The sequence below is a fragment of the Monodon monoceros genome, unplaced genomic scaffold, assembly GCF_005190385.1.
Source record: "Monodon monoceros isolate NGI ecotype Baffin Bay Population unplaced genomic scaffold, NGI_Narwhal_1 Super_Scaffold_4, whole genome shotgun sequence".
In the NCBI taxonomy this organism is placed as follows: Eukaryota; Metazoa; Chordata; class Mammalia; order Artiodactyla; family Monodontidae; genus Monodon; species Monodon monoceros.
In genome coordinates, this window is record NW_021703781.1 from 46,156,039 (window position 1) to 46,166,246 (window position 10,208).

The 10,208-nt window shown below is 35.5% G+C and overlaps 1 protein-coding gene across 3 annotated transcripts in view; it reads left to right on the top strand.

Annotated features, from left to right (window-relative positions):
* Positions 1–6,395, top strand: part of KIF20B (kinesin family member 20B) — a 74,238-nt gene extending 67,843 nt beyond the window's left edge. For 2 of the 3 annotated variants that reach the window (XM_029200903.1, XM_029200904.1), the window contains exons 29-32: positions 709–810; positions 1,423–1,573; positions 4,865–5,007; positions 6,158–6,395. In XM_029200903.1, coding sequence (XP_029056736.1) covers positions 709–810; positions 1,423–1,573; positions 4,865–5,007; positions 6,158–6,235 — 474 coding nt within the window. In that variant the 3' untranslated portion in view covers positions 6,236–6,395. Of the gene's footprint in view, positions 1–651; positions 811–1,422; positions 1,574–4,864; positions 5,008–6,157 lie in introns of those variants that run through there. The other variant, XM_029200905.1, reaches the window with a different exon arrangement.
* The last annotated feature ends 3,813 nt before the right edge of the window (positions 6,396–10,208 follow it).

The window sequence follows — 10,208 nt, forward strand, 5'->3', positions numbered from 1 at the left end:
TGCCTTTTTAGTAGCAAAAACAGATTGTATTTCTTAACTTTCTTATACTGCAGAGTTTTGTTTTGTTTTCAGTGTCACTAAGTATCAATGAGAGGTTATGCTCAGCATGATTTGGGAGTTGGGAAAAGGGTAGATAAATATATTGCTATGTTGTATTGTCAAGATGGGGTTCAAATAAAAGATGTTATCCCTTCATTTAACTAATGTAATTTCATCATGATGCATGTGAAAAATTCATACCTTCAATCATTTTGTGATAAAAACATGTATTGCATCATCATGCTGTGTGCTTAAACTTACATATGTTACATATGAGTAATATTTCAATGAAGTTGGCAAAAAACATTGTACCTTCAGTCAGGGTTTCTCAACTTCAGCGTGATTGACATTTTCAGCCAGATATTTCTTTGTTTAGGAGAGTTCAATGCCCTGTACATTTTAAGGGGTTTTTAGCAGTATTCCTGGCCTCTACCCACTAGTTTCCATTAAACCTTCCCCTTATCCCCAGCAGTGACAACCAAAAATATCTTCAGACAATGCCTATGTCCCCTGGCGTCAGAATTGCCCCTGGTTAAGAACCATTTTCTCGTTTTGTTGTTGTTTGTTTGTTAGTTTGCTTTTGTTCTTTTTTTTTCCTCCCCTGGAGTCTAGAGAGAGAAAGAAAACGCTGTCAAGAAATTAATCAGTGCTGAAATTCATTACTTTTAGGACTTTGTGAATTTTGAAAATAAGAAGAATGCTACACCCAGAACTAATTTGAAGTCCCCTGTTTCTGAGCATAGAAATTCTTCTGTCAAAAAGGAACAAAAGGTTTGTCTTCTAATTTGTCCAAAATTGACCATTTTCATAACTTACATTTATAAAGTAGCAGATGAAAATAAAAATGTCAAATTTGATTAGTAATAATTATTCAGAAGTTGGGTTTTGTCCAGTTATAACTTATTTGTCTTTCATTTTCTATTCATCTAATTCAGCTCTGAATATATAACCTTTGGCATTTGGCAAGTAGCAGGTACCCCTTGATGTGTTCACCTCTGACTTATCATTCTATCACACTCATTCTTCGGCCCTTTCATCCCTCTCCTTATAGTCTTTTTTTGTGTGTGTGGTACGCGGGCCTCTCACTGTCGTGGCCTCTCCTGTTGCGGAGCACAGGCTCAGTGGCCATGGCCTACGGGTCCAGCTGCTCCACGGCACGTGGGATCTTCCCAGACCGGGGCACGAACCCGTGTCCCCTGCATCGGCAGGCAGACTCTCAACCACTGCGCCACCAGGGAAGCCCCCCTCTCCTTATATTCTTAATCTCAAGTTCCCTGCCTGAGAATTCATAACCTGTGCCTGACCTCTTTCATCCAACTATGGCTATAACTGTTTCCTTCTAACATTCCTCATCAACAATAACAAGAAGTGTTTGTTTATTAGGTTTCCACACGCCCATCATCTAAGAAAACGTATTCTTTACGGAGTCAGGCATCCACAATTAGTATAAACGTGCCTGCTAAGAAAAAAGAAGGAACGCTACAGAAATTTGGAGATTTCTTACAACATTCTCCAACTATTCTTCAATCAAAAGGTTTGCAGAATATTAATTAAATGACCTTTTACGTTAGATATATGGTGTTTTCTAATATCTGATTGGTGTATAAACTCAACAACAGTGACTATTATATTTCCAGTAGACAGTGTCTTATGTTAGGTATTTAGGGAGGAAACATGAAAGGATGATATGCCTTGGTGTTCACTGGGTAATGGAAGAGAAAGATCTGTAGTTAAGTAATTGATGCAGAGAAGGCTGCTTAATGTAATAGTTGCAGAGATACAAGGAAAGTGCGTGGTAGTATTGGAGGAAGAGAGCTGTTTGTTTGGGGGCTATGGGAAGATTTTATAGAAGAGATGGGATTTCACCTGGGTGTTGAAATGTTGGAAGATTATACCTCCTAGAGATAACCACTGTTCGTATTATGGTATATTTTCTCCTACTGTTTTTTTCTCTGCATGTATAAACATTACCTAATCGTATATATCAAAAGCATATATTTCTATAAATATGTATTGAGTTTAGTTGCTTAATGCTTTTTTCTTTATAATATAATGTAGACATACTAATACTTTTGTATTAATATGTGCTAAGATATATATTCTCTCTATACACGTATACATAAATATATATTTATATACACATCTACCAGAGGGAACAGTTTTAACACAAATAGAGTACCAGGAAAGTGTAGGGAATGTGCAGGCGATTACAGGTAGCAATATGCATCTGGCACCTAGAATGTGGAGAGATTATTGGGAGGAAGGGGGCAGGAAGGAGTGAGTTTTCATTAGAGTACCTGCACGGTAGCAATAGGATAAATTGGAGACTGGAGGTGGGGAGAATGAGGAGGGAAAGGGACTGAAAGCAGGGGCAGTTGAATTTAGTCAGATTGGTTGTGTAAAAATACTTTCTGTAAAAACTTAACCACAGAGCTTCCCAAACTTTCTTGGTTCACAGTGCCCTTAATGTCTCAGTAATTTTTTTCATTGTGTCCATGCACCCAAAGAAACACCTAATAGTTCCATCCGTTAATACTTAAGGCCAAACAATCACTGAAAATTCAGCTCCTGAAAATCCAGGTTGCCAAAATACGTAATCATCAGAAGGAAGGTAATGTGATACCTTTTTGAAACTGAACTACCCTGAGTTACAGAGTGTCACTGTTTTCCTCAAAAATTTAAAATATTCGGAGCTGCTCTCGTGAATTTGCTGCAGCATGTCTTGGTACACAGTTTGGGAACTTCAGACTTAGACCCATTTGTATATATTTTTCAAAAAATATATACATTCTTTGAAAGGTGTAGTTTGTATAAGCATAGAAAATATCTGGAGAGACAAACAGCAAACTGTTAAATGTCTAAATTTGGAGAGGTGGGACTTGTTATTTTAGATGCTTCTGTATTTTATTTAAATTATGTTGACTGTTGCTTATATATTAAAAAGAAATATGTTTTCAAGGAGAGGGAGGTACCCACCTGGTAATGACTCCCTTGCTTGGTTGACTCAGCTCCTTAACAGCTTCCCTACCTATATACCCGGTGTGGAATTTTTAAAAACTTATTTCTAGTAATATAAAATATCCCTGTTTGGGATTGTAACTGCAATACATGTCTGTTGTTGATCACTTGGAAATAAAGGGAGAAAAGAAGAAAACAGAGATTAGTGCTTAAAATTCTGCTGCTCTGATAACTACTGTTAATCCATTACTCAGTAACGCTGGTTTCCCAGTTTATCCCTTTTGTCTATCTCTTATCCATTCAGTACATGGAAGCCAGAGTGATCTTTTCAAAGTGCAAAATGAATTATTTAAACTATATAATTTTTTGTTTTCTTATTATCTTTTCCAGTAGAATATAAGCTCTACAAGTGCAAAATGTCTGTCTAGTTTACATCCTCAGCTCTTAGTATAGTGGTTGGCACACAGTAGTGAGGAATTTCGAAGCTCCAGGCCAAAATCCTATGTGTGATTTGTTTCAGGCTGACCTTAGGCAATTACAAAGGTTTTACCTGTTAGGTCTCATGAGGGAAAGCTACCGTCCCCACATCAAACTTGATACACAGCCAATGCATCCTAGTCTGTGAAGGGAGTTAGTCAAGGACTCAGGTCTCTTGCCAGCCATACTCTTACACATATCTGCGTTCCTAGCCTAGGTGCCTTCATTTGTATCCTATTAATTGGGAGCCTTCAGTAGAGAACGTCCTCAGGCATCTCTGCCAAAGACGTTATGACGGGGAAGTGGAGGGAAACTTGAAGACACTTTTCTCCACTCTGACTCTACTTTTCCGCTTCTAGCCCTCCCCACTGGTCTCCAGCACCAAGGTCCATAAAACTGCAAGTGCAAGAGCCTTTTGTTTAGGGCTCACTTGGCAATAAGATCACCCCAACTTCTGTGCTGATCCACCTGACCCAGACTGTGCATTATTCCACGGGGGAATGTAGAAGGGCGGTGGGAGTTGGCGCTTTCTCAGGTTTAGCCTCTTGCTTATTCAACTGCAGTTAAGTGGTTAAAGGCTTTAACTTTCATTTTGACTTGTCTTAATTAGCCACTCTGACATCTGGCAGCTCAGCTCTCAGGCTCAGCTCAGCCCTTGACAAGTAGACCTCAGTTGAGCATGTTTCCTTAAATGTGTTTTCTATTTAAAAAAAATATATAGTTGATATCATATGTACATGGATTTTCTATCCAGAAGTTTTCCCAAATGGAAGTATGTTTTCTGTTAAAATCAATATGTGTCTGTTAAAAAAAAAAAGCATATGTACAAAGTAAGAAATTTTAAAATTCCTATTGAACTTACCAGAAGCAATCAACTGTTAACAATTTGGTTTCTTTTACTCTATGTGTGCATGTGCACGCGTTTGTTAACTAGAAGTAAAGGGCTCACAAGTTACTTTCACTTAATATTCATTGTGGACGTCTTTACGTGTGAGTACTGAACTAGCTCTACCACCTTATTGTTCTTAGTGATGCATGGTCCACTATTTACGTATCCTGATCTTTTCTTTAATGTAGTATAAACCTCTTCCAAGTCATTAAAGATGCCTGAGTTTTACTGGTTGTACTGTAATTTACCAAACCTTTTCAATATGTTGAACATTAGTGAAGTGATATTTTATTTATTTGCCCTTTTATTTTTGCTGTTGGTCATTAATTTGTGTGTTTATTAGGCATTTAATTCTTTTTTCTTTGTGAGTTTTCTTTTCGTGTCCTTTTACCATTTATAAATTGCAGTGCTTTTCTTTTTAATATGATTCTTTATTAAGGATTTCAAATATTTGCAGTTAGAAAATTATTTCAAGATTTAACTAATGTATTTTTTTCATAGCAAAGAAGATAATTGAAACAATAAGCTCTTCAAAGCTCTCAAATGTAGAAGTAAGTAAAGAAAATGTGTCTCGACCAAAACGGGCCAAACGGAAATTATACACAAATGAAATTTCATCTCCTATTGATATATCTGGCCAAGTGGTAAGCTACTATTTCAGTTTTCTTAAAAGTAAAACTGTTTATGTTCTTCTTAATTCTGAAGTATTCATAACAATTTGAATTATATAATGGTTTGAACTTTTATTCTGTAGACCATATCTCTTAAAACACGCTTTAAATGTTGTACTTTTGGTACTGGATGTGTTAAATTTATAGTAATTGAATATAAACGCTGCATTAATGTATACAAGTTTCACATGCATCTGCATTTATAAACTCATAAGAGGAATTTTAATTCCATCAATAGAATTATCACTATTTAATAATTTATTGGCTTCTAACATCTGTTTTTCTTATTATCTTTATCACAAGAGTTGTACAAATCTGGGCCTAAGTCTGCCTGCTAAAAATATAGAATTGACATTCAGTCATTTCCTCCCACTTTCCCTCTAAGGCTTCCAGGTTTTCTTAAGAAAAGACTATATAGATTGTCACCCTGACTTTATGACTCATTCTCCTTACTTAGAACAGGCTGTTCTATTACAGGGAAAGTTCTAATTCTCTATCATTTTTGCATCTGCCTAGTGGATGGAAGTGAAGATAGAAAAGGAATTAAAGAAAAAGCCTTCAACAGAAAATGGCCAAGAAAAATCGGGAGAGACCTTTTGCAACAGTAGCTGTCAGATATAAGATAGACACTTGAAGCAAGTAGTAAAGAATTAGGATCATTAGGTCATGCTTTTGGAAGTACTGTTCTCTTGGTTACTTTTCTCCATCTGTCTGATAAGTACATAATTTTCTCCCTTGGCTGAAGTTATTTCTTTCTTAGTTGCAAAATAATGCTGTTTCTACTTTCTAAGTTATATACTTGTTACTGCAAAAAATCATTTCCTAAAAATTATTTGAAGCACTTGTCTCCAAATATTTTAGTAATTATTTCAAGCTTATAAATTCAGTAAAAGTGTGGATTATTTTAATTCCAGAATTAGGTAGTGTTGAAAGAATCTTTTATAAAATCTACTACCTTAGGCATGCTTTTTTATAGAAGATTGTATATCTGCAGTCCAGGAGGACAGAAAGTACTGTCATGTACTTATTTCAATTATTAAGAAAGTGAACATAGCTTATTAATTGTAAGCAAGCTTTCATTTTTATTTTTATTTATAAAAAATTATGAAATTGTTAATTTCAGATTTTTATGGACCATAAAGTGAAAGAAAGTGATCATCAGATTCTCAAACGACGACTTCGAACCAAAACAGTCAAATAAATCACTTATGGAGAATGTTTTAATATAAAATTTATATTCATAATCATTATAACTTGCATCCTGACTTTTGAAAGATAATTGTATATACTATGATGCATCAAATCCCTTTGTATGTACATTGCTATTTTATAATAGTGTAATTTTAATTCAATAAAGAAAATAAGTCAACAGTAAGTTTGCTTGTCTACTTTTCTAAGGCTTTTAAATAATAGCTTCTTTTCAAACTGTATGTATTTTCCTGTTATCCCAGGCATGGGACCAGTGAGGAACCTAGGAAAGATGCTGTTATTTTTTGTTTGTTTTTCTATACGTAGGTATCACAGGTCAGATATTTGGTTTACTTATATTTAACAGTGTTTTAGGAATTGCTTTTACTGTATCTGTTAGGAAATACAGGTAATTTTACATATCTGTTTGGATTATAGCTGAGATTCAGGGAGTAAGTGTGTACAGGTCTTCTAGTTGCTAAAATATGTATGCACATAATTTAGAAAAGATCTCAGGCCTTTAATTAGAATGTCTTTTATTTTTAAATAATTGAATAGAGTTGATTTTCTGATTTTTCCAGGACACAGAAGATTAGAAGCAAAAAGTTAGAAGGGAAGAGGCGATAACATCTAGAGGCCAAAAAATTATACTGTTATCTAGGGAAGATAGAATTTTAGACCCGGAGAGACCTTAGAAATACACTTTCCTCATTTTATAGATGAGAAAACTGAGACCCATAAAATTTACTTTTTCAAGTTCACACAACTAACGTATATTAAGCTTTGGTTTAAAAAAATACCAACAAGAAACAAAAAACAAAGAAGAAGCCTCAAGAATTGTTGCCAACTGGGGCTTTTTAAGAGCACACATTTATGCATCTGAAACCTTTAAGGTTTCATTGGATTTTAGCATTGTTTACTATAATCATGTCCCTGAGACAGGAATAAAAGTTATCTTTGGTGTCTTGTTTAGGAGACATTTATATGTGTTTGGGGAAAATTTCCATCAAAATAGTTAATTTAAAACTGAAACCTCTTTAAGCATGAACATGTTTTTATTATGCTACATGGTTTCATGCTAATATATATATATATATATATACACACACACACACGTGTATATATATAATTGATCCTCATTATTCACAGATTACATGATTACAAATTTGCTTATTTGCTAAAATTTATTTGTCATCCCCAAATCAGTACCTAGGCATTTTTGTAGTCATTCTCAGACATCCCCAGAGTGGCAAAAAATTTTAGTCACCCAACATGCATGTTCCCAGCTAAGGTTGAACAAGATTACACTGGCTTCTTGTTTCAGCTCTCATACTGTAAATGAGTGTCTACATCCCAGAATGTAGACTGAAATCAAGCCTCAACAACATCTGCAAAGGAGACAGTTTGACAATTGGAAGGGCTTGAGAAATACCTTGGGCTTTCCACACGCTTATACTAACAAAGCATAACACCAAGCCTGCGTAAGTTGAAAGCAATCAGTAATCAAAATGCCTACTGGAACAAAAATCAACACTTCAGAGGAAGATATAGCACAGATTCTCTTTAACATATCTTTTATAATGTGTGACATACAGTCAAAAATTAGTATATATGGAAAGAAACAGGAAAATGAGTCCTATGGTAAAGAAAAAAACGTGAAAATAAATCTTGACATGGCACAACTGTTGAATTTTGCAGAAACTTTCAAGCAGCTGTTGTGCGCATGTTCAGATTTAAAGGAAGTGCTCTCTCAATGAGTAAGGCAAAGGGAATCTCAGCAGAGAGATGGAAAGAATAGAGAAAACAAGTGGAATTTTTAAAACAAAAATAACTGATGTAAACAATCTGGATAGATTTAACAGCAGATTAGAGGTGTCAGAAGAAAGTATCAGTGAACGTGAAAACAGATCAATTAAAATTGTCCAATCTGAGGATAAGGGAGATTGGAGAAAGAACAGAGCCTGAGGGTCCTATGGAATAATATCACATGGATTAACAGGTGTAATTGGAGATCCAGAAGGCTAAAAGAATGAAAATAGGGCAGAAAAATATACTTGAAGAAATAACGGCCAAACATTTTACAACTTTTATGAGGAAACATTGGCTTTGAAGCACTGTAAACTCCAATTAAGATAAATCCAAAGAATAGTACACCTAGGAAAATCATAGTCAAACTACTAAAATCCAACAATAAAGAGAAAACTTTGATAGGAAAACCAGCAAAGTCTTGAGAAATACAACAGGTTGTAGATAAGCCGCTGACCTGGAGAAAATATTGGAGTATGTACAGGCAGAGCACGTATATATAAAAATATATTAAAAACTCTTAAAATTGTAGTGAGAACACACCAACTCAACAAAAATCTGGTAAAAGACTTGAATAGGTGCTCCACTAAAGAAGATACAGGCAGTGATCAGTATACTGTATGTATATTGTATATTGTCACTGTACATATGAAAAGATACTCAAGGTTATTGGTTATCATGGGAAGGCAAATTAAAGCCACAAGTAGAAGGAAAACTGCAGTGAGAGAAGGAAGATCAGTGATTGCCTTGAGGCTGCGGTCAAGAGATGGGATCCGAGGACGTGAGGAAACTTCTTGGGGAAATGGCTATATTCTATGCCTTGATTGTTTTGTATTCTGTATGCAATTTCTAAAAATAAAATTTTTAGAGGGCTTCTTTGAGGGCTTCTTTGAGGGCTTCTTTGAGGGCTTCCCTGGTGGCGCAGTGGTTGAGAGTCTGCCTGCCAATGCAGGGGATGCGGGTTCATGCCCCGGTCCGGGAAGATCCCACATGCCGCGGAGCGGCTGGGCCCGTGAGCCATGGCCGCTGAGCCTGCGCGTCCGGAGCCTGTGCTCCTCAACGGGAGAGGCCACAACAGTGAGAGGCCCGCATACCGCAAAAAAATAAATAAATAAAATTGTCTTTGAAATGAATGAATTTTATTGTATGAAACTTTACCTCAATAGAAAGATTTTGGCTTCTAGCATGATTAAAAGAAAAAATTTTTTTTCCCTGTAGAGTAACTGCACTCGTTCTTTATTGTGGCAAGAGATCATACTTTGGAAAATGTTTTGGAGGCATATTTTGACAAAGAACTGTAAGGTATGGTGACTTAAAAGTAATAGAATTATAAATGAAGCATTTTATTAAAGCTCACTTTAGAATACAGGTATTAATAATTCCACTTGATGAAGTGGTTGATAGCAGATTTGGGCGACAGTTTGAAAATCTGTAGCTGGAACTCAAAATGGAATGTAAGACAAGTGTAAGTTGAATTAATTCTAAATGCCTTAGGGGAGATCATTAGAGGAATCTTGTTGTGAAGCCTTTTGTAAAGGAAATAAGTGTTAATACTTAGGGTAATCACTTTCTAATTTATGTGTTTTATAAGTTTAATTTTTTTCTTATGTAAAGTTATACCTGATTTGTGATTACAAGTCAGGTTAGCAAATGCTTATCAAAAGCTGATGATAAATACTATTTAAAAGCATAACAGAAGAACGCTAAATGTTGTATATCTAAAAATGGAAAGAGGATGTATACTGCTGAGTTCTCCTTTGGTTACAGTTTTTTTCATCTTCAGTAGCATTCAAGAGAAATAAAGACTTTACATTAAAGTTAACGGAACAACTTCAAAGAAGATTAGTAAAATATTATTGGTAGTATGTTAAACAAGCCTGTTATATTTTGTCCCTATGGCTTTCAGAGGTTTGTTCATCACTTGATCCAATTATACCAGTTTTTGCAAAGTCGTAGTCCAATATTCTGAATATTCTCACTGATCTGAGTCTCGAATCTCAGCCAGAAGGAGGAACCCACGAACGTGATGTTCTGATTACTATAATCCACCAAACCAAATCGTGCTTCACTTACCAGCTGCCCAGCTTCCCTAACCTTGGTCGTCTTCACTACTTTGGAGCAAGAGGAAAGTACTGTACTTTACATATTTGATCTCCGCCTACAGCCATCACGGCAGATGT